This window comes from Plectrocnemia conspersa, unplaced genomic scaffold, assembly GCF_051122295.1.
Source record: "Plectrocnemia conspersa isolate PC_06_02 unplaced genomic scaffold, ASM5112229v1 ptg000014l, whole genome shotgun sequence".
NCBI lineage: Eukaryota > Metazoa > Arthropoda > Insecta > Trichoptera > Polycentropodidae > Plectrocnemia > Plectrocnemia conspersa.
Genome location: NW_028277178.1, coordinates 22,624,088 through 22,648,401, shown reverse-complemented (window position 1 = coordinate 22,648,401; position 24,314 = coordinate 22,624,088). Strand labels below are relative to the sequence as shown.

General features: G+C 36.3%; 1 protein-coding gene and 4 long non-coding RNA genes across 7 annotated transcripts in view; 4 read left to right on the top strand and 1 right to left on the bottom strand.

The window, feature by feature from the left end:
- The window catches only part of LOC148226521 (uncharacterized), a 123,437-nt gene that overhangs the window by 56,704 nt on the left and 42,419 nt on the right, over nt 1-24,314 (top strand). The gene's annotated exons all lie outside the window — the stretch shown is intronic.
- Nucleotides 418-861, top strand: LOC148226533 (uncharacterized). Its single transcript, XR_015812248.1, has 2 exons — nt 418-556; nt 631-861. It is a non-coding gene; the product is annotated as an uncharacterized LOC148226533 (long non-coding RNA).
- On the top strand, nt 7,154-9,672 carry LOC148226532 (uncharacterized). The gene is made up of 3 exons (XR_015812249.1): nt 7,154-7,343; nt 7,443-7,566; nt 7,637-9,672. It is a non-coding gene; the product is annotated as an uncharacterized LOC148226532 (long non-coding RNA).
- LOC148226531 (uncharacterized) lies at nt 9,969-13,363 on the bottom strand. 2 transcript variants are annotated; one of them, XR_015812247.1, is made up of 4 exons: nt 13,091-13,363; nt 12,958-13,016; nt 10,520-10,638; nt 9,969-10,408 (listed from the first exon to the last, which is right to left on the bottom strand). It is a non-coding gene; the product is annotated as an uncharacterized LOC148226531 (long non-coding RNA). The 2 variants fall into 2 exon arrangements; XR_015812246.1 differs by having other exon boundaries at nt 13,100-13,363.
- On the top strand, nt 13,980-20,453 carry DCAF12 (DDB1 and CUL4 associated factor 12-like protein). Of its 2 annotated transcripts, none has more exons than XM_088203332.1 (9): nt 13,980-14,090; nt 14,306-14,507; nt 14,567-14,723; nt 14,793-14,945; nt 18,022-18,243; nt 18,311-18,557; nt 18,620-18,934; nt 19,428-19,525; nt 19,590-20,453. In XM_088203332.1, exons 2-9 carry the CDS (start codon nt 14,410-14,412, stop codon nt 19,740-19,742), a joined length of 1,443 nt encoding a protein of 480 aa, XP_088059458.1. In that variant the 5' UTR covers nt 13,980-14,090; nt 14,306-14,409; the 3' UTR covers nt 19,743-20,453. The 2 variants fall into 2 exon arrangements, with proteins under 2 accessions (XP_088059458.1, XP_088059459.1); XM_088203333.1 differs by having other exon boundaries at nt 14,035-14,186.

Here is a 24,314-nt window from a genome sequence, read left to right as displayed (position 1 = left end):
GTATTTGGGCTAACAATTATAATGGGCCTTGTAAGAAAAAACTCATTATACAGTTATTGGTCTAAAAATCCATTGATTGAAACAGCAATTTTTAACAAAACAATGAGCAGATATATTCATGCAAATTTTCCCATTTTTCGGACAACACTAACATACCTCCAAATTCAAACAAATTAATCAAAATACAGGATGTCTTAAATTGTTTTTTAAATAAATTTAAAAGTGTATATGAGCCAGAACAGAACTTGTCGTTGGACAAAGGCATGATCCCATGGAGAGGGAGGCTTGGTTTTAGATTTACAATAGGTTTACAATCCCAGCAAAATTATAAAATATGTAATTTTAAATAGAATAGTTTGTGAATCAAAAACCGAATATATATGCAATTTCAGTTTGTATGCAGGAAAGGACACCAATTTAGAAAATACAATTTTAAGTTATGGATATAATATGTGGCCAATATGTGGTTTCAACAAGACAGTGCCACATGCCATACAGCCCATGAAACAATTCAATTACTGCATCACATTTCCTGGTCGTGTACTCTCTCGTTTCGGTAATCAGAATTTGCCCCCTAGATCGTGTGATTTAACATTAGATTTCTTTTTATGGGATTATTTGAAATCACAGGTCTATGTCAACAAGCCCACAATCACCCGTGCATTATAGGAGTAAATTAAATGCTGCATCAACGAAATTCAGCCACATTTATGCAAAATAGTCATGGAAAATTTCAACAAAAGAGTGCATATGTGCCAGCAAAGCCGTGGAGGCCATTTGCCCAGTGTGTTATTCTATAAATAATCCTATCCTATGTACTTTATGATTCAATAAAAAAATAACAATCTAAAGAATAAAAAATGTGTTTTCTATTTAATTCAAATCTTGTGTTAATTTTGTAACACCCTTTATAAGTATTGTAGCGCATGTGGGTTCTCATGGCTATTTAATTAAGCGACCTTTTTTGGAGAGCTGGTGGGGACGCTGCGTGCCAATCCTTGGCCATGGCGAGGGAACCAGCATGCGCTACAAACGGTGACCCCGATCAGTGATCGATGAGAAGTAACGACGATCCGCAGGAGATGACCAGCAATAAGATGACCAAAGAGGTTAACCGCGTTGCGTGCCGACCAGCAGACTCCAACGCCCGCGACCCTGAGCTATGGTTTGCGATCGCAGAACGGGGATTTAAGAACGCCGGAATCACCAGCGACGAAGAAACCCAGTTCAACTGCGTGCTGGGAGCACTTGACACTAGAGCCCAAAAAGAGGTTAGGTTAGGTTAGTATAATCCTTAACCCTCCGGCGCCTATGCAAAAGTCAAGGCCGCACATCACAACCGCCTCAGCACCTCGCAAGAAGCGAAAACGAAGTAACTTCTCGAACGCGAAGAAATTGGAGACTGGAAACCCAGCCAATTTCTGCGGTACTTGCAAGGATTGGCCGGCAACGATTTCTCAAACGACGCGCTTCGGACGATCTAGACCAGCTGACTACCCAAGCAAACCCAGGTTGCTGTAGCTAGCCTTGCCGCCACGCCGCTGACAAATGTAGTAGAGGTCGCAGACTCCGTAATGGACATCGTCGCTATGCATCACCAGCGTGCATAGCGACGGAATGCCCTGATGACACCAACGTCAGATTAGACCGCGTGGAGAAGACATTGGAGGCGATCACGCGCACCCTGGAACAACTGGCGATGCACAGGAGCCACAACAAACGCATACGTAACCGCTCACGAGCTCAGTCAACATCGAGGGTGCGTCTGTGTTCCCGTTCGAAAGAAGACAGCAGTGGAACCTGATGGTATCATCAAAGATTTAAAGCGGCATTAACGAGATGCACGAAGCCCTGTAACTATCAGGGAAACGACAACGGCAGTCAGTAACGACGGCTAGCGCAGACTGCTAATACAAGCCTCGCCGCCTACTTGTAACCGACAAAGCCACCAAGATCCAGTTCCTAGTGTATACCGGAGCGGATCTGTGTTTTCCCACGTTCGCAGGTGCAAGGACGTCTCCTGCCCACGAACTACACGCTTACAGCAGCCAACGGTACAGAAATTAAAATACACGCAGATATTGTGATATATTGTTCATACAACTACAGTGTTCCGTAACATCAGGGGAACGAAAAAATATTGGGACTGAAAGTGCTTTACATCACATGAGAGCTGATTTGGGATATAAATCTATTAATGCGGATAAAGAAGCTGCCAGTCAATAGTAATTTGATTGTTTTGTAGGGATATGCAACAAGTTCTATTCTGCCCAAATTTGACACATCCAAATGTTTTTTATCAAAGGCAATATTCATTGTATAATTACGCAGTTCACAACATTGCCTTAAAGTGACGCAACCATAGTTCTTTGGCATGAAACTATTGGAAATAGAGGTTCAACTGAAATTGCATCGTGCTTTATGAAATATTGCCAGAATCAATTTCAGCCATTAATTTACGGTGAGGAAAGAAAACTTATTGTCTGGTCTGACAGATGCGTTGGGCAAAATAATAACTGGAAAATGGTTGCAATGTTTCAGTTGTTGATTCACTCAAATTATTTCACAAAGATAGACCAAAAATTTATTAGCAGTGGTCATAGTTTTGTAGCAACCCAGATACAACGTCAGTCCGGAGACACAGTAAACGCGAATATGAAGTCCCGCTGAGCCTTGCTTGCGAACTAAGCGGCTCTACAATGACGCTGCATTCCTGCTCAAATTGAAAATTAATCAAACCAAAGCGGTAAAGGCCGCAACATGAGCGCCACCTCGGCCCCCAAAAAGGGGGCCACATCTAAAAAAAGAAGCGGGTGTCCGACGTGACCCCGCCCACCCCGGCAAACCCGGAGGAGATCGCCGCTAGTAAAATAAAAAAACCGCGAAACAAATCGCCGCCCACCCACCCCCGCTCGCCCCCAGTGACGCGCAGCCCCTCATCGAGCTCCTCAAGCTCCTCCTTCTCATTTGAAGCGGAAAAAATGAGAAGACAAAGTGTTGCAGCGGAACAGGACGGCCCTGAGGCCCGGAAGAAGAGAAATCCGGAAAGGGGCCAAACTGAGAAGAAGACCGCTAAGGAGGACTTTCCGGCCCTCCCGCCACCAAAAAATGTTACGGATGGGAAGAACCCTCCTCCCGCCCCGCTAGCGACCGCCCCCGGGCCCTGCAGGGATTCGGAGGCCTCCGCCAAGGAGCGCTTTTCGAAGGTCCTTGTGGATCTCGCAACGGCAATAGAGGCACAGGACCGGCTCCCCAGAGCAGGCAAAAAGGAGCTTCACTCCTTCCTCGGAAAGCTAGAAGAGATTATTGATTGCCAAACCACGAAACCCAGGCCAGTGGCCCCGCAACTCAACATAGACCTCGACCGGCGCCTAAGAGCGATCGAGAGCGCCTCCCTCCTCCGCCGACGATGGCGAGCATCGTGTACGAACTCAGAGGAGAGGCTCCTCGGGCCCCTCGGCCCGCTCAGTCGGCTGTCTCCACGGCAGTCATACTGACCCCGACAATCGATGAGATCAAGTGCCCCAAGAGCACAATAGAGGCTTTCAAGAAGGCCGTAAACCCGGCAGCGGAAAAGCTGCACGTAAGGGGAATTTTCCCCGCAGCAGGAAACACGGCGTGCGTCCTCATCAAGGACAGGTGCGAGGCTGAGAAGTTAATCTCACTTAACCCGACTCTTGAAAAAGCGGACCTAAAGGCGTCACTCCGCGGACTAAAGAATCCGCGAGTGATAATTCACGACATACGATTATGAGCTCGCTTTACGACCAGAATCTCGAAGAAAACCAAACGGGAATCAGCAAAGAGGAGTTCCTTAAGAACTCCTCCGTAGTCACACGACTAAATACGCGCGCCAAGGATCGCACACACGCCGTCGTCTCCCTACCCTTTAGCATTCACAGAGAGCTCGTGTCCAGAGACACGGTGTACCTAGGATACTCCGCTCACCGAATCCGGGACCACATCAGGGTGGTCCGCTGCTACCGGTGCCAACTATACGGGCACACGATGACCAGGTGCAGGGCTGAAAAAGCTTCCTGCAACTGGTGCGGAGGAACCGCCCACGAGGCCGGCGAATGCCCCAATAGGGACAAGCCGACCAACTGCGCCACATGCTGCCGTCTGAGACGACAGCACGAATCTCCGGCCCACAAGTTCGGAGACCGGACTTGCCCGGCCTATAAGGCCGCGCTAGCGAGGGAACTCTCTAGCACCAATGGATAGCACACAACACAACCTAAAGGAAGTCAGGCCAGGATCTTCGAGATTCAACCCGCGGGAGCCTCGATAGTCGTTCTAAACCCGGCGCTGCGAGTCACTCTTTTGACGCAATTGTCGAACGAGTGTCGCGCGGTTGTCCACCTTTCAGCAGAGGGAGTCGACATGTACGCAATATCGGCATACTTTAGATTCGGGGACTACATCGGCACACACATAGACGGCCTCACGACGACACTAAACGCACTTAGGGGTAAAAATGTCATAATAGGAGGCGACTTTAACGCGCACTCAACAATCTGGGGCGATCCAGACGAAAAAAAATATAACAAAAACTCGGTAGTGAACCGACAGATGGAGGACTTCGTCATCGCCAGCGGCCTCACGGTCGCGACGAGCGACGGCCCCTCCGAATGTAGCTACTACGGATCGATCGGTGAATCAACACCAGACGCGACCTTCTACAGCCTCGGACCGCAGCTAAAACTAACGGACTGGAAGATCCACACGGAAGCGTGCCTCTCGGACCACAGACTCATCACCATGAGAATCTGCCGCGAGCGAAGCGAGACGACAGCAACCTCGCGAACAAAAGGACGCGCAGCCCTACCCGGACGATTCCAAATCGCGAAAGCAAACTGGGAAGAACTAGCGAGAGACCTGCAGACGGAGCTCGACAGAGCCGCGAAGACGCTCTGGCCCGGCCCCGAAGCCTGCGCCGAGGCGCTCCAGACGGCTATAATCGCAGCCGCCGAAAGAAACCTGCCCAGAAGCAAGCCCCAGCCCCCACGCAAATCTCAACCGAGCTGGTGGACCCCGGCCCTCACGGAGGCCCGTAAAAAGGCCAACCGAGCTCACCGCCCCTACGCGGCGGCGGTGAAAGCACGCGGGTCGAGGACTATCACGGCTGATACCCCGAGAGACGACCCCTTCAGGGCGATCAAGCGAGAAATGAGGAACAAAATAAATAAGTACAAGTCCCTAATAAGAACAGCAAAAAGATCCCACTGGAGGAAGTTCGTCGAACGAGAGAGCGCCGAGAACACGTGGGGCGGCCCATACCGCTGCGTCAAGATGAGCAGCCGAGTGGCGACCTCGCTAGCAGACGTGAAAGATAGAAACGGAATTTGCGCAATTGACTCGCGGCAGGCAGCGGTGAACGTCCTTGAGGCACTGCTACCCGAGGACCGACCCAAAGAGGACACGGTCACACAAAACACGATCAGACGGCGACTACGAGAGGAGGTCGACACGCGACAATCGGACCCGGTGACGCGGCTCGAGATCGAGGAGGCCCTCAAGCGCACGCGAGAGGGCACGGCCCCGGGCCTCGACTGCGTGACCACCACGATAATTAAAAAATGTTGGGAGACAGTAGGACCGGTCATCAAAATCGTCTTCGAGGAGTGCCGTTCCGCGGGAGTCTTCCCGAGCTGTTGGAAGCTCGGGAAGATGGTGATTCTCACTAAACCCGGGAACAGGGACCGGACAAACCCGAAGGCGTACCGACCGATCACGCTTCTCTCAACCATAGGCAAGCTCTTCGAGAAAGTCATTTGCCAGAGACTCGAAGAGCATCTTAAACAAGGTGCATTCGCCCTGTCCTCCAGACAATATGGGTTCCGCCCCGGTAGGGGCACCGAGGACGCGATTAATTACGCCAAAGGTGCTACAGAGCAGTCCTCGGAACGTTACGTCGTCGGAGTGCTCCTCGACATTTCGGGGGCCTTCGACAACGCTTGGTGGCCAGGCATAGTAGACAAGCTTCGCAACAAGAGGATACCCTCTGACCTCCTCAAGGTCATAAGGTCATACCTGTCCGACCGCCGCGTGATAATAGACGCCGGCGCGTCGCTCGTGTGGAAGAATCTGGAAAGAGGATGTCCTCAGGGCTCTGTCCTGGGGCCATTCCTATGGAACGTACTCTTTGATGACGTCCTCAACGTCGCACTTCCGTCGCAATGCGAGCTGATCGCATACGCCGACGACTTGCTGCTCCTCATCCGAGCCGACTCCGGGAGAGAAATGGCGGAGAAAGCGAATTTCGCTCTCGCCGCCGTCCACACGTGGGGCGCGGAGAATAAACTCTCCTTCGCCCCGCACAAAACTGAAGCAGTTTTCCTCAAGGGGAACCTGACGAGCACACCTCGTGTCCACATGGACGGCCAAAAAATAAAGATAGTTCAATCAGCACGCTACTTGGGCGTGCAAATCCGCCAAAATTTTAATCCCGACGTGCACATTAGACACGTCGCACAGAAAAGCCGCGACGCCTTAGGCAAGATCGCGAGGTTGGGAGGCCTCAGCTGGGGCCTCAACTTCAGGGCGCGGGTGGTCATGTACAAGGCCATCTACGTCCCCATCGTCACGTACGCCGCAAGCGCATGGGCCGCAAAAGCGGCAAAAGGTCTCCCTCAGAGATTGCTGCTGAGGACCTAGACCGCCCCGTTAAGATTTACCACGACAGCATATAAGACTGCTCCGAACACGGCGCTCCTTGCGCTCGCCGGGGTCGAGCCCATCGACCTCACGGCGCAGTACAGGGCCGCCGTTTTCCATCATAAGCAAGGCAGAGATGCCGAGATCGACGGGAGAAAATTGTCTCCTCCGGGCGGAGAGCCCACCCCCGCAGCTACGCTAGCCCTGATCAAGAGACTCGGGAGGGCGGTGGTGCTTGAAGCGGTTGGACCTGCGTTACTTTTCGTCTTATTTATTTGTGATTATTATTGATAAATATCAACAAAATGACGAAATTTATGACAAATGGTTATATGTATAATGATATGAATGCATTATAAAACAAATCTATTAGGAATTTAGCGTATATTTGGATTAAATTACTTTGGGACCAAAATGACCCCCATCGTCTCGCGTGTTTCGTTCCTTGACACCGTGACGTATGGGTTAAAAATGATATATTTTAATTATATTTTAAGTCCTATTTCTTTGCTGACTGGCATTTCATGGTCTACGTCTACATCAACACAAAACAGATGGGTGTACATTTCTAAGAAGCTTTTATATTTTATGACCCCCAATATATCTAATTTATCTGGACGGATTGGAGTCAGCGAATGGCCGTCGGAAGTAATTCCAATACATTTGACGGCTCTTTTGAATAGCAGGTAAAAAAGGCCGGCCGGAAAGGCAAGATCTTTTTCGGTCTGTTTCTCAAAAGAGTCGCCAAATTTATACAGTTTTGTTTTGACATCCTTGCTGATCAGTAATACGCGCAGCATAAAAAGAATCGGTTCGTCAAGTTCGTCGAGATTTTTTCTTGTGAACATTATTATACACAATTCAACAAAAAATACATAAAAGTTTCGACATTAAAAGTTTCTGTAAAAGGTAAATTTTAAATTATTTTTTATTACTTATTTATTTTGTATCGATTATATTTTTTTAAATAAATAAACAGCACAATGAACAGAAAGAAAGAAACGCCATGGAAATACTTCAAATGAGAAAAGGATACTGGCATATGCCAAATACAAGCTTGCAGTAAGCGCATCAAAGCAGCTGGTAGCAGTACTAGTGGATTACATTCCCATTTAAGAACCAAGCACAATATTAATTTATTAAAAAGAGACCATGATCACACCAATAACGATGCTGTTGTCGAAACATTGGAAACTATTCGTTCTGGTCAAATCACATCGTTTTTGCGGAAAAAAATCGACGACTCTTTGCCAGCTGTAATATCGCGTACGATCGCTGTAGATGGTCTTCCGTTTATTTCAATATGTAAATCATACGATATACGAAAGCTGCTTGAAGGAAAATACGAAAATATTCCAAAATCTCCAAGTGCCATACAAAATATTGTTATCAATTATGGAAAAAATGCCAAGAAAGAGGTAACAGATGAATTACTGTTCAGAAAGCGCAAGTTAATCAAATTCAGTTTAACTCTTGATGAGTGGACATCGATTAGAAATCGTAGATATTTAAATATCAATGTGCACGATGGCACAACTTTTTGGAACCTCGGCCTCAGCAGAATTCACGGGAAAATGCCAGCAGAAAAATGTGAAGAAATTTTGAGAAATAAATTGGAAAATTTTAACATATCTTTAAAAGATATCGTCGGCTGCACAACAGATGGTGCATCAGTAATGCGCAAATTTGGATCTAATTTAAATATTATTCACCAATTATGTATGGCTCACGGTATACAATTAGCAGTTGTACAAATTTTATATAAAAAAGATAAACCAACAGAAATCGACGAAATTGAAAATCAAGACCAGGAAAATATTGAAATTGAAGACCAGGAAACTATTGAATTTGAAGACGAGGAAGATATTGAAGATGACTCGGGTATTAAAATCATGTTGGACCATTCTCTAATTAATGATATTAAAGATCCTAGCGTCAATTGTCTAATTAATAAAATTAGAAGGATTATAAAAATATTTAAAAAATCACCTACAAAAAATGATGAAGTTTTGCAAAAACGTGTGATCGAACAGTTTGGAAAAGAAAAGTCATTATTATATGACTCAAAAACAAGATGGAATAGCTTGTTAACAACACTGGAAAGATTTTATGAGCTCAAAGATTGTATTCGTAAAAGCATTATCGATTTGAACCTAGATTTTGCATTTAATCAGACTGAATTAAAATTATTGCACGATATTATATCCGCTTTGCAGCCAGTAAAAGTTGCTGTGGAAGCTCTTTGCGGATCAGATATTAATTTACTTTCTGCAGATGTTGTATTAATATTCATGTTAGATGAATTAACTGCATTGAACAGCGCATTAAGCATAAAATTAAAAAGTGAACTTTTTTACAGAATACAAGAAAGAAGAACAATTTATTCGAAAGTTTTACAATTTCTACACAACCCAGAACAACAAAATCACAATGATCACAGCATATTTAAATTACCTTCGAAAACAACGATAACCAAATTAATAATAGAATTGATAGAGAAATTAAATTTATATGAAGAGGAAAATGAAAATGAAGATGATGAAAATACTGAAGAACAATTTTTGCTCATTAAAAGAAAAATTATATAAAAAAATGCATCAAAATCTTCATTATAATGTGCGAAATGAAAAGAGTAAATAAAAGCTCGAATTTACAAACTACGATTCGCAAAGAAATGAAAACTTTTTGCGAGGAAAACATTCGTGGTAAGCATTTAGAAATGGTTTACCAATATTTAAAAAACATTCGTCCTACTAGTGTAGAGTCCGAGAGAGCCTTTTCAGCCGCAGGATTAATTTGCACGAGAATAAGGTCTAAGTTAGCGAACGAAAGTTTAGATACATTGTTTTTTAAAATCCTATTTTAATACAAAAAAATATTGTAAATAAATTCATTCTATTTTTTTTCTGTTTCTTTTTATAAAATATTTTGATTTAATAAACGTGATGTAATGATTTGAATGTATGTATTGTAATAATGTATTAATTAGTTTTAATAAATTGTTTGACCTCCTCATTGTTATTCAATTTTATCGATTAATAGTACATTTTCAAAAAAAAAGTATTGTGTATCTTTTATAAAATTTAATAAGTTTAATGATTATGAAAGTAATTAACAATTAACTAACGTAAATTATCAAATTAATTAATTATTAATAACCAATAGTTAACAAATTAATGAAAAATGAAACAACGAGGAGAATTAATAATAGAAGTTGAATAAAAGAAGACGGTATTAGCGGTAAAAACCGATAATACCGTCGATAGAAATATTTTTTATATTATATATTTTTTGTATTGCAAAAGTCGGTATTTTTGGAATCCCTAGTTGTAAGGTATCATATTTACTTTTTCCTTTCCCCTTCGCCCGATCCATTGAGAATCCCTACATCAATATGTCATCGACTTAAATTTATGAACCTGTCAGTGATGATTTTACATTCAACATATTGCGACATATACGATGAGCAGAAATTGGTAGGACACTGGGACATCTGCTTGTAGATATATACTTAAAGCTATGCTTTTAAATTCAACATGTACACGGATAGAATAGATTGACTATGGTCAAACCTATTTTATACAAAATCAATACGAATTGACTATGTTTAATGGACATTTGTATTTATACATTTTAATATAAAAAATTATACTACTCGCAACTCTTCTATTAACTACTAAAAACCTTTGATCTGCATGGCTCTTCTCTTCCTCGGTGATTTTTATAATTTTTCAATACTAGAATCAGCATTCTGAAAAGAGTTAAAAAATATTTAAACCTTATTTTTTTTATAGACGAGAATAACAAAAACATATACTTGTTTAAATAAAAATCATTTACAATTATGTAAATATATCAATACCTGACTTGAAAAAGAAATAAAGTAATTATTTCACAGCGTTGGATCACATAGCGACAATATTCGCCTAAATGTTGAGTTTGAAAATTTTATTTTTATCTTCATATCGATCATCAGTGTGCCTGAAAAAATATTGACGTTAGATTTACACTTTACCATCCATATATTTATATAACGAATTTATATCAAATACTGGAACTTTTATACAAATTGTGGAATTTTATAATTAAATGTAAATATTTTTTGTCCTAATGCATATATTTCGAAGAAATTTCACTACATCGATTTATGTTATTATTTATTATTCTCAACATGTGGCTCACGAAATACTTAAACAAGTACTTCTCGAACTTTATCCGTTTTAAAAATTAAAAAGCGATAAAAACAAATCCTTTCCTCATTCAAATATTTGTGTACACTTATACTTGAAAATGAATATATAGTTCAGAAATTTTGATAAACTCTCCCAGTGGTTCGCAATTATTTTCATTTAAAAATTGAAAGTCGCCCCTTTAATTGCTGAATTAATTTTCATAAAAAGCCACGTAATTAGCCAATCAAACAGTAAAAGATATATTTAAAGATTTATTTTATATGATTATATTCATTCTATGCTGCTCTATATTCACCTTCAGTATTAAATCTTTAATTTTATTTTTTACTGTATAATTGACTAATTACACGACTTTTTATTAAAATTAATTTAGCATTTAAATTTTTTTATTGAGCGTGGGATAAATCCGAATTTCGTACTTAAGAGCAGTGCAATAATTTGGATTTATTCGCACCTAGCACATCAAGGGATAAAAAGAAAATTTGAGATTTTCGCAATAAAGGAGCAAGAAAGAAAAGGTGCGATACACAAGTCCTCATGTCTCAAAAATCCCGTTAAAATTTTAAACAACATAAAAAAAATGTTTTTTAAAAAAATCATATATGTACATACAGCTGTCGCCACGAAAAACTACACACGCATAATCCTACTGAAGCAATATTATATTGCATCTTTCACATTATTTCACAAACTTTTGTTAGAAATGTGTTCATTGAAGGATTGGCTTTCACTTAAAGCAAAAAAAATAAAATATACATTTTGTGTGAAGGACAGGAATTAATTTTTGGCCATCTATTGTCTATTGGTCCTGTCACAGCTGGCAACAATTGATGATTTACGACTAGGGTATCTCATGCGAGAACTTTGAGATTTTTATCTTTCACACATTTTAAAATAGAAATAAAAAAACATCATTTAAAAACTTAACCTACTTCTTCACTTAGAAAAAACAGATAAAAAAAATAAAATAATAAACAATTCACCAGTGAAAAGACAATATTTAATTTCCATTTATTATTTTTTTTAAGGTAAATTATAGTTTATTTATTATTTATTAAAAATTCATTCTACTTGATTGTAAGTTGTAATAATGGTTTATTAATTAAAATGCGGTCTTTGATTTACATTTTGATTTCATACCCCCCTTTTTACTTGTATAGTCCAGTCAAATTAGGCATTAAAAAGTTATATATGTTATGTGGTAAGTACTATGTGTAAGACAATGTCATCAAAAAAGTTAGTGAAAAATCGCATTATTTTTGAATATGATTTAATAGCTGCCGAAGTGAAATACTAGTAAATTTTTTTTTAATAGAATATGAATAACTACTGCAGATAAAATACCTCAACAAAATGTTAACGTAACAAAAGCAATTGAAGAGATTTTCTGTTATATAGAGAATAGCACTCACAATTTACATTTAAAGAGTTGAGAGATGTCCTTACGGAGTATGTGCGAAATGATAAGACGATCATTTCTAAATTAAGAGAAAAATATTCAACTGATATATAATTACGACGAAGATTGGTTCATTTACTATTATTTCTTTTCGGAATGCTCAAGCTCATATTTTTCCAAAGCTTGGTATGAGAATAAAAAAAGTACATCGGAAGAAGAACGCTTGCGTATAGTGGAAACTGCTGCGGCGATTATTAGATAAGTAAAATGTTGGACGATATTAATGGAGAAAAAAATCATTCGAAAAGGAAATGCACATCTACAAGTCACGCTAGAGTGGCTTCAATGCGAAAACGGTCCTTATCATCGCATTACTAGACCTATTTAAGGCCCCTAAGTATTTTATGCTAAGATTTTTTGTATCAATTAATAATTATTTTTTACAGAGTTATGTCATCGAATTTCTATGTTGATGCGAGAGCTGTTCGATTTTTATTGTAAGTCTAGCTTCACATGTGCCGGATGGATTCGCCCGGCGCCATGTAGTGTGGGTGGTGCCGTATGGGTTAGTACTTACCATTTCAGACGTGCCAGACGAATCCATCCGGCACGAAATGGTAAGTACTAGCCCATACGACACCACCCACACTACACTAAGTGTATCAATAATATTATCAAAAACAATATGGCTTAAGTCGTTCTACATACCATCTTCACAAAGCCTCTGGATAAAATGACGACCATATTTTGTGTATATCTTGAAATATCTGAAACAAAACAAACAAAAAAACGATTAAAAACATAAAATAGCAAGTTATTAAAAATGTAACAATACACGTGCGTTTTTTACTATTGCTATATATGTAAACTGCTTTCTCCATATACTGCTGTACATGCACGTGTCTCAGTGACATACGAAAGACGATCGAAACGTGTAATCTTTTATTTCACCTTACTTCGTTATGTAGCGTCCTACGTAAACGAACGCGTAAACGAACAAAATAACAAACAGTCTCTGTTGCTTTGCTAGAAGTGTCCTACGTAACTTTCGCGTTCGCTCATGTAGCCTTATACAACCGACGCGAACGACCACTGAGACAAGCTCACGCTCGACAAATTCGCGCGCGCGGGGCCGTTAAGGCCTTAACAAATTTATCGGACATACTCGCACCTAACTCGGAACAGAATATAAAAAATTGAACAAATTCAATTTTATTAAAATGGCAATTATACGTTGACAATACTTGAAACATTAATATATAAAATTTATTTTTTTACATAACATAATTTAATTTCATTTTGATATTTGGCGACGACACAGCACGACTATGATTAGATCAGTGAACACAAGGATGCCAGACATTAAAATGTCCCGCAAGTAAAAAATATTAGATTTTAGTAAATATTAAATAATTTTTACAATGATTAGTATAAATAAAAATTTATTGGATACATTTTTAAATGGGCAAAATAACGTTTAGAAATTAAAAATAACATGGTAAATGCGGTAATTTTTTTAATTTTTGTCCCGCAAGACTTAATTTGAAATTTGTAAGCCCTGATATTTTGGTGGTGCTACTTAAAACGAGGATTGTATAAATTGCAACAAAATTATTTACCTTACATAAATGCAGTATTGATAGTCAAAATGTAAATTAATAATTCACATTTTATTGTAAATAGTTATTAATAAAAAACTCACTATAACTACATTTTATTCTTTGATTTTTACAGATAGAATCGTACATGGGTAAAAGGAATACACTTACGGCCAAAAGTATAATTAATAACAAGAATGTGACATTAGCCTGTAGTAACGCAGAGTAGCTGGACCTTGACGGGTTATTTTATTTAATTTTTGTCTCTCTTCGGATGTTCAGCGATATTTTATATACGTGTCCGTGGCAAAACGTCCATTTTGTTTACTGAAGCAAAAAGTGTGACATGCTTTTATTGTTGTCCATTTCGTTGTGTTTCAAAATCGATTATTCTATGTCACACACGCGTTGCGTTTCACGTTAACATATGTATTTCTACATTACGTTTATTTTTACAGGTGTCCAAATGCATTTCACATACAGTCGTTTGATCGGTTTTATAGCACAGCACCTAAATCGTTTAAAATAACAAGTATGAATTTGTAAACATACATCGACAAAAATGTCTCAGACGATTCGTTCGTGTGTCGAGGGTACCCTCCCGCCGTGTTATATATCGAGAAGAATAGAAGAAAGGAGGGCTACTGCTAGAGCATTGAGGTAATTATTTTCATCGCTTATTCATAATGTTCGTCTTTTGTACGTTGTGTATATTTTAGATTGGAAAGACAGCGCAAGCCTGACAAGCCGGAGGATTTCGTGTGCTATTCCGATTCAGAAAGCGAAGAAGATACACCTTCTCAACAAAAACAAATATTGAGAACGTCTTATAATTTTGTCGATTATGTTTGTTCTAGACAAATTCAAGCGCACGAAGTAATGTTTTATTTTTATTGCATTACTACCTCTTGATATGTTATATTTACCTAAATATATGTATTTCAGGCGAGATTTGTCAATCCTGCTTATGCTTCGCGTCACATTCTCACTCACGACATGTTTAAAGAGACACCCGTTAGTTTAGGAAATATGAATAAAGTGTTTTGCTCCCAGTGGCTTTCCGATCGACAAGTCGTCTTTGGTACAAAGTGTAATAAAGTAAGTAAAAATATGATAATTTATTATATTTCATCATGTTATCAAGCTAATTTGAAAAGGTCTTTAAAATACTATCAAAATTCTGCAATTTTTTAATCCAAGTAGCTATATAATATAATACCTAATAGAAACGAAATTATTTTATTTGGAATTTTTACCGCTGTTTTCTAAAACAACAATCCCTAGCATTGTCAGTAGAAATATTTTCTCTCGTATTTTCTGCCCACCCATATAAATAACATTTCACATTTTTGCAGTAAATAAATTTACCTTAGATTAAACAACTTCAAACCGTCTCAATTAGATTGTCTTCACTGAATAATTCCGTAATATGATGGCTATTCAAATATTGAAAACTATCGCCTAATCAATTTTATCTTTTGATAATATATGGCTTATTTCAAGCTAAAACTTCCTTAGCTGGAGGTTATGATGACATCAATTCATGCACGTTTTCATGAATTTGTAACTACACTAAAGTGGTTATGAAACGGCATAATAGAGAAGAAATTTCATAATTTCCCATTGCATTACAGTAAACAAATAGTATTACCTGCCAAAAAATGTATTTTTAATTCTTTATTTAATTTAATTTTCTAAGCGTTAATATTCAAACCTATCCAAGTCTAAGATGAAGGGTAGCCACTCCATAACTTCCACCTAATCGTTCTAGAACATCCAATATGTTTTTATTCATTGACTTGTTGAAATATCTACTTAATTGACAAATTGTATTCAGAATATGATAACATAATTCGTGATATTATATGAAAGACATACAGACCCATAATACAATCTCCAACCCATTTAATTGTATCGTCCTAATATTGTGGATTGAATCTTCACACCTATGGACGCCTATTGAATTGAAATGTTGATCATAATATAGTTTTTAATCTCAATAAGTATTAAAATATTTTACATAGTACTTAATTTTATTAACTAATTATATTTTGCATCCATCTATCACTTCTACATCTTCCTCGTTATACCCTCTACTAATTGTTAACATTAATTTAGTTTTATTTGTATTCATTTTTAATTAATTTTCTTTTAATCGTCCATTCATCATATGCAATTCATAATTCAACACTTACATTACTTTTTTCATACTCTCTTCTACACAAATTAATTTAGCATAATAGAAGAATTTCACACACTTGTTTAGTACATCCACAATATCATTTATGTATTACAAACAATATTCATTTATTAAAATTAAGACCATTGTGATCTGACATGTTAACCTATTGCATCATGATGGCCAAAAGTATAAAATATATTAAAATTAAAAAAACATACAAATATATATGTATAAATACATACAAATACATATGCGCACATACATGTGCACATATAACTAAAAACATGAAAAAATGATAAAAGGACAGATATTGGCCGGTAATTATCAATGTGGGACCCTTTTTATGAATAGGGTGACCTAGAGCATTTCCACAACACTCAAAATTAAATTAAATATAAACCAAAGAGGGTTCATAATATGTACAAGATTTGCATCCTTTCAGAATGTAGCCTGTGATAAAATCTGGTCCAGAAGAAAAAATAAAGCTTGCTAAATCCAAATTCATATCAACCAAACTAAAGGTTTTGATTGACAGCAAAGATGACCTTAAACGTTGTGTCTCATCGTAATTAGAAGTAAAATCTGAATGTGACCCAGCGTCATGGTATATGAATTGAAAATATTTAGCAAACCCGTCGAAAATTTCTTCAGAACCTTCAAAATTGATGTTGTTCCAACTCATTCTTTCTTTCCTGGATATAAAATCAATGACTTTTCACTATCTGTAATATAGTGATGGCAATCGCAAATCATAAACTTTGCGCGCGATCTCAGGGTACGAAATTCTTCTTAGATTAGAGTTTCGTGTTTGTTTCCATATTTTATATATGACATATTTCTTTCTAAGAATTTCAAGAACCATATTGGATAAATTCGGTTAGTCCTTGGATATCTTCTGAAAAAAAATTCATCAAAAATACCATAAATTATTTTATAAAAAACATCAAGAGCAGAACCAACATCAGTTGTTGGATACAATTGTGTCCAGTACGTACAAGACAGCAACCTGCCGAGGTGCCCAAAATCCACGTTTCTAAACTTCCATCCATACAGCATATTCTTATGTAGTTTTTCGTTCATAAATGTACATGAATTTAGCTGTTTGAGCCTTATGCCAATTTCGATTGCTGGATGATAATCATCCTCTTTAATGAGGATATAATTGCTTCTTGCGATGTCATCACAATTAGCATACACGTTCGTTAAAATTAAATCAAGTTTCTTGTTATAAACATTATTGACACAATTAATATTGGACAAATTCAACAATGAACAGGCGAAGTCAATCTTCGCATGCAAATATGGGGTGGATGGAATATTAAAATCACCTAAAATTTTGCCGATTAAAAATACACTCGGACATTACTCACTTCACATGCCTGCGTTGGTGGAAAATATACAACACACACAAAGTGTTCCATTTAATAAGTCATAATAGGTAATGAGCCCAACGTAGATCCTTGCGGTACTACATGAGATACCTCAATTTCAATCTTAATTTATTATTATTTGCCTTCTATTAATTAAATTTTAATACTTGACCTTTTATACATACAATCAATATACATCATACATAATTTAGTTTCTTTCTATCTATTACTTCAAATGCCCTATTAAAATTTTGAAACACCCAACTATTTTTTTATGGTCCATTTAATATAATGAGTTGTACGACTGTTCCGTTGAATGCTTTCCTTGGAATCCCAGTTGAACTAGTGTTGTATATTAATTACTTTCAGTGCTTTGCATTTTCTTGCACTGTTGCCTTTTGATATCGGCAACACCATTGACACTTTCCATCTGTCTGGTCCATTACATAAGTTTGCTATTTTTTCTCCAATTTTACTTCAAATTTGAATTATCTATGTAACATAGGTCTTGCTCCTTTTTAATATTAATTTTAATTCTACTGTAAATTTAATCGACCGATGTGGTGTAATGTAAATAAATAACATTGTACAAATTTACTAAATGTGATTATTATTATTTTAGTTAATGGTGTACGATGTTAATACTCGTCAGTTAGATAATATTCCGACATTGCGTACCAGACAGTTATGGAGTGCTCACGAACATCAAACTGGCATACACGCAGTCGAGATCAATCCATCGAGAACACTTCTCGCTACCGGCGCGAGAAATTCTTGTGAAATTGCAGTGTATAGGCTTCCAACTTTAGATCCGGTGTGTGTCGGAGAAGCTCACAAAGATTGGGTAGGTTTAAGAATATAATGTATGAAGTTGTGTCATCTCGTAATTTAAATTTAAAAATATGTTTTAGGTACTTGACATGTGTTGGTTAGATGATGAATTTTTAGTTTCGGGATCTAGAGACACTAAAATGGCATTATGGCGCATACAAAACGACGAAAGCGACGTCGTCGTCGAAAAACCGAGCACAGCAGTACCACTTACCAATATTACTAATAATAAAGCGTCCACTTCTGTGGCCGCAACAAATGCTGCGCAGCCTGCCATACCTCTCTACAATTATATATTTCCTGTTACGATTAAAGAGTGCAAATCAGGTAAGATTCATAATGTGAAGAGATATATTTTTTAAAGGTATACTAATTCATATGAAATATAGGTCAAAAGGTACGTGCAATAACGTTTAACAAAAATTGGAAGGAAATAGCTGCGTTGACTCTGAACGGTTACATACACGTGTTCGATGCGGAAACATTCAAGCAGAAGATATCGAGAAAGCTTCCATCATGTCAGGATTTGGTCTGTTTGGCTACTCAAGAGAGTGGACTCTACGCTATTGGGTGTAAGTCATACACGCTACTGTTGGACTGCCGCACTTTGCAGCCGATTAAGAAAATAACTTCCCGATACAACGGCTGCGGAATACGTTCGGCTAGTTTTCAGGGTAACCTGTTAACCATCGGAACAGGTTTAGGTAAATATTATAACCTCAACATTTGTTGTTGAACCTATTATGCATGGGGCTATTTAATTTGTGCTTTCATATTAACTTTCATTGTGGAAACAATAAGAACTTATTAGTTAGCACAGCGTCACGCTCAAAAACCACCAGTTGTAATCTCCACTGTTTCTCGTGCTGTTCAAACCTAAACCTAACCTAAAAACTTACCGTTATTATATTCGTTTAGGTTAGGTTTGCATGTTGCACCGTCATAATGTAGTAACCTGGATTTGTTTTCCACAGTTCTCATATTTATCTCGAGACATCACAAAAATACTACTGTTTCACTATGCGTAGATTTTTTTTGAACATTCTTTTTGTATATTATTGATTATTTTCATACCACATGTTTTATCTATGAACATAAACAATACAAAAAGTAGTCTTGTCATTTATAAGAAATCTGTATCTCTGGAACTACTCGAGTAGTTTGTGTTGAATTGACAAATACTTTTAATTATTTCAGGTATGTTAATGTTTTACGATCTACGAGCTGGAAAATATCTCGAGAGCAACATACACTCTTCAAAAACAGTTGTTTTAAAAGCTTCAAAAGGCTATGTGGTAAGTAACAAATATTATTTTATAAAATTTATTATATTACGTTGACTATAAAATTACGTTTTAGTTCCCAGACGAACAAGCCGACGGTTTCAATCAAATAAAATACGTGCCGGCGATATACACGCATTGTTACGATGCGACTGGCACGCGCATATTTACCGCCGGCGGTCCGCTACCAGCCACGTTGATCGGCAACTATGCCGGACTGTGGCAATGAAGCATCGCTTAGTTTCAATTAATTATTATATTAATAATTACGTATGCTAAAAGAGTTATTTTAAAGTTCACATATCACAGACGCTTTTATTTTATAAAATTCAATGTAAAAATATATTATAGTATAAAATCGGGGTATCCAATCTTTTAGATGACATTAAATATTTTGCGTTCCGTTATATTACTCCAAGGTAATCGGATAGGTTTATTTTAACAATGAGCAATAAATAATGTATAGTATTGCCTTTTTGATTGATTTTATTTGCAAATAACTTATAATATATAAAGATAAAATTGTGATTGTATATTTATATTATAAAAGTCATACGATGTACATTCACGGCCCGAAAGCTTATTTATCTCACCAGTAGTGCCTTTGAATTGAGATTTTATTTAATATTATTTTTTCACTGATAAACATCATATATTTTGCCAATGATACGATAATACCTAAAAGAATTTTACATTGATTGGATGCCCCTTCCCTTTTTAATAAAATATACTCTATCCTGAAATGTCATATTCATCATCGAAATTTAATTTTTTTATATTATCGCATTGATACATGTAGCAAAATTAATATTATTGATATAATTTATATTTCAAAGTGGTGGGTTTTATCAATTTTATTGTTATTTGTTATCTATGTATGTGAAATTGCAATGTAAAAATGATTATCCATAACAATGAATAAACACCCGTACCAGTAAAACAATGAATTATTTGAACTGACCAATAAAACGTTTTTACCAGTGTAGTGCTGACTCGGCGTTGTGGATGGAGTATTAATTCTAAAAAATTGTGTTATAACATTTGTCATTACATGCTTTTTTATAATAACTATGCTACACTTCCAAACTTAACGTTAAGTATTATTGACTGAATATTTTGTTAATTTTTAAGAAATATATATTATAAAATTTAATATAGAATAAAATGTCTGATTAGCTCTACATGTGTATGTGTGTAAATGATGCATATTTAGGTGTGACAATTCAATTCCTGGAATGCGCCTGTAGAAAAAATGCACGACTACCACCCTTTCGAAGTATTCACCTTTAATGCATTAAGTTTGAAGCTGTTGCCATTGGTGAAAACATATTTGGAACTTTGTTTCTTGAATACTACTGAGTTCCTTTACTGGATGTCCGAAATGTCCGAGTATCCTCTACCTTTTATGGCAGTTTTTATTTTTAGGAATATTAAAAAGTCACAGTGAATAGAGAAATAATATTTTTGTTAGTCGGAATTACTATTTTATATTCTTTCGAATATAAAACTATATCATAAAAAAACTTCATCTCTAATCAAATTTTTATAATGAAAAAATAAATAATTCCACAAATTAAATTGTCATACTTCTTATATGTATATTTAATGTGTACAAAAAAATCACTTATTCTTTCCTATGTCTATTGACTTTGTAATGAGTAACATCATCAACGTTTGAATACTAGTAATTCATGTAGTTTCCCAAATTTTATCATTGTATCAGTATTTTATTTATCGCAATTTTGAGGGTATTAATTTCGTCGAAAAGTTTACAACTGATTCGACCAATAAATTTTTATTACTGTAACTTTGCCGATTATATGCAACGTCTAGAATCAATATCAGCTATGCAGCCAGAATAAATCTAGCTAGTGCCTTAAACTCAGCCCAATAACATCCTCCCTTTCAAATTATAAAAAAAATTGTAAGATCATGCAACTTTAGAATCTTGATGTTTTGTAAATAATCTAGTACTTTCTTTAACCCTTTAAACGCCAGCGATTAATTCGTGAGTTACCTGTTATTTCTCTTCACGCATCAGTATCTCTAAAAATAAATATAAAATACTTAGTTTACTGATAAATGATGCTAGTACAATAATTTTTACAAATTAAAAAATAATGATTGTAAATAATTAATTTAAATGTTTTAGAAAATAATCAACAAGTGACCCGCGGATGAGTCACTGACATTTAAGTGGTTAAATATGTAGCATATATAATACAAGTACAATTACATTTAACAAGTAAACTTTTGAATATTTTAATTCATGTTTTGCTTTTTTTTTTAATAAAGTACAGAGGTGCATTTGGTTGAACAGATAATTTTTTCTTAGATATTTTACTTATAAATTGACATTATTTCTATATAACTTTAAGTTATTTCTAGTCAAGTTATAAATATATATCACCAATAAAAGTTTTGTTATGTTGTATTTTGAACAGATTTCAAAATAGTTGGGGTCTTAAGCTTCACATAAGCTAGTCTATAAATAGGATCAGGCCTGATAAGAGGGGGAGGGGGACCAGCCAATGTAAATAACCGGGGCACGTAATATATTTTATAAATTAAGAAATTCCAAAAAATGTATTCAGAATTCGGGCGATGGATCAATATATTTTTAATTTTTATATAAATAAAATCAAAATTTCTGAGTCTGAGTTTCAGAGTATCGGGTCTCCATTCTTTCATCTATTAGTTTATGACTTTTTACAATTCTCCATGTCACAGTAAAAGAGTTACGAAATGGTTTTCATTTTCGTTTATACAAGAATTCTTTAAATATTATATTTAAGAAATTTAAATGCTTAGAGAAAATTTATACAATTAGCACCGGGACCCGATTTTTCTCTCGACGGCCCTGCATAGAAAACAGCTCTGCATCTCATTTACTTATAAACTAAAATACAGTGAAAATTGTACCATAATATTTATCTTAATTTTTTTATAGGCCTTGCATATTAAATCTAACTTAAAAATTTGTGTTTTTGAAATGATTTTTAATTTTAGATGTGAGAATAAAACTTAAATACCTTATTTTTATAAAACCAAAATTGAAAAATCGAAATAACGATCAATGGCATCCCGAAAACTTCATTTAACGTAATTTATATATGTGTACGCTCACAATATTGATTCTAAACGGCACATCTAATTTATGCTTTTTATTGTATAATAATAAAAAAATATATATTTTGACGTAGACAAAGAATTTTGTGCAGATTTATCTATATTTTAGGTGTCAATTTTTAAAGATTTTTAGTAATCCTACATCGTGTCCCATAAGCAAATCGATAACATTATGCACCGATTCGTTAACAACATCAACATTCAAATTTGAACTCATAATTTGTATACGCAACTTATATAAGAAACCTATAGATTAATTTTTAAAACTTGGACATTGTAATCTATTTAATTCTCTCGCAATATACACACATAGCAAGTGAGGACACGATGTTAAGCCAACAAACGATTTAATGCAATATTATTTTAGTTAGGCAAAGTAGATAATTAAATTTTCATCCATCTGTGTCAATGATCTCGACAAATTTTGCATTATACTCCCAAGTTACTATACAAATTTAAGTGTAACTGTGACAAGAGTAATATAAGAAAATAAACACTAATATATGAATAAACAAAAATAATATAAATTATGTGTTATAAATTATAAATATATATTTTTACTATGAATATAACTTAATAGCAATCAGGCAAGTAATTGTGTTATAAAAGGATAAGATGTGTTTACATTAATTTTAAAAATTAAATGTAAGTACTACAAATTTGTTATTTTTATGGTTTCGTAAAGAAATCTTAAGACAAGAAAACTATATTTTATACATTTTGTACATATATACAAAATATTTGTAATATTATTAAATATTAGTAAAGTAAGCTATGTACATTGGATTTACTTACCATTATACATAAATATAATAAGTTTTATTTTACAATGCAATTCAATGTTATTTGCAAATTTGAAACACTTTTTTTAAATATTCCAAGATAGACACGGTAAATTGTTTCTGTAAAATCAAGAATAATATTTAACTGGAAGGTTGGCTCTAAAAAGTACTTATATTTTTTTACAATAAAAATATGTACTATTCAAGCATAACATTTTATATCTTGTCAAAATACATAAATTACAAATTGAACATAAATTATGACTCAAATCGAAACTGTGTAGATTGAGGGACAAGTGCATTTGTATAGTTCAATTTTAATTGTTTTAAATAGTATAGTGTGAGAAAAGTACATGTAAATATATAATGAATGCGTGTTTTATATAGTAATAATTTTTAATTTTGTTGGAAGGGGTATCATATTTATTGTAAAACTTGTAATTAAAATTTTAAACAGATTAAGGATTTTATTTCATTTTTTTTAAGCACTTTTTTGGTTTTGCGGCAACCGTGAAATATCAAACCAATCAGAACCAGATAAAAACCAATTTCAGAAAAAATAGGAAGGATGACTTTTTGATATCTAATTCAACGAAGTTTTGGTTCTGATAATCTGCCAGATATCAGATAATAGTTTTGAAGTAAGAGTTAGGGCCTACGCCCTTGAGACTGGCACCGGGATTTTGCTGTCAGCCCTCACTTGAATGCTCCAACCTTGCAGATGGGTAGAGGCCACTGTTTCACCCTTGACTAATCAGCTCCATACATAAGGCAACTCGAGAGACCGCAGCTCCTATAGCTGCATCCAGATGTTAAGCCCCCTTAGAGGTCCGGCCTAACACCTGGAGCCATCGCCACTGTCCTATGGAGGATAGCGTAAGAACCCCACT

What these genes read in the sequence shown, in the direction of transcription:
- DCAF12 (XM_088203332.1), top strand. Translation starts at nt 14,410, where the DNA reads ATGTCTCAGACGATTCGTTCGTGTGTCGAGGGTACCCTCCCGCCGTGT. An exon ending in GACAAATTCAAGCGCACGAA is followed by an intron (nt 14,724 to 14,792) that starts GTAATGTTTTAT and finishes TATGTATTTCAG; the next exon opens with GCGAGATTTGTCAATCCTGC. An exon ending in GATTAAAGAGTGCAAATCAG is followed by an intron (nt 18,558 to 18,619) that starts GTAAGATTCATA and finishes TATGAAATATAG; the next exon opens with GTCAAAAGGTACGTGCAATA.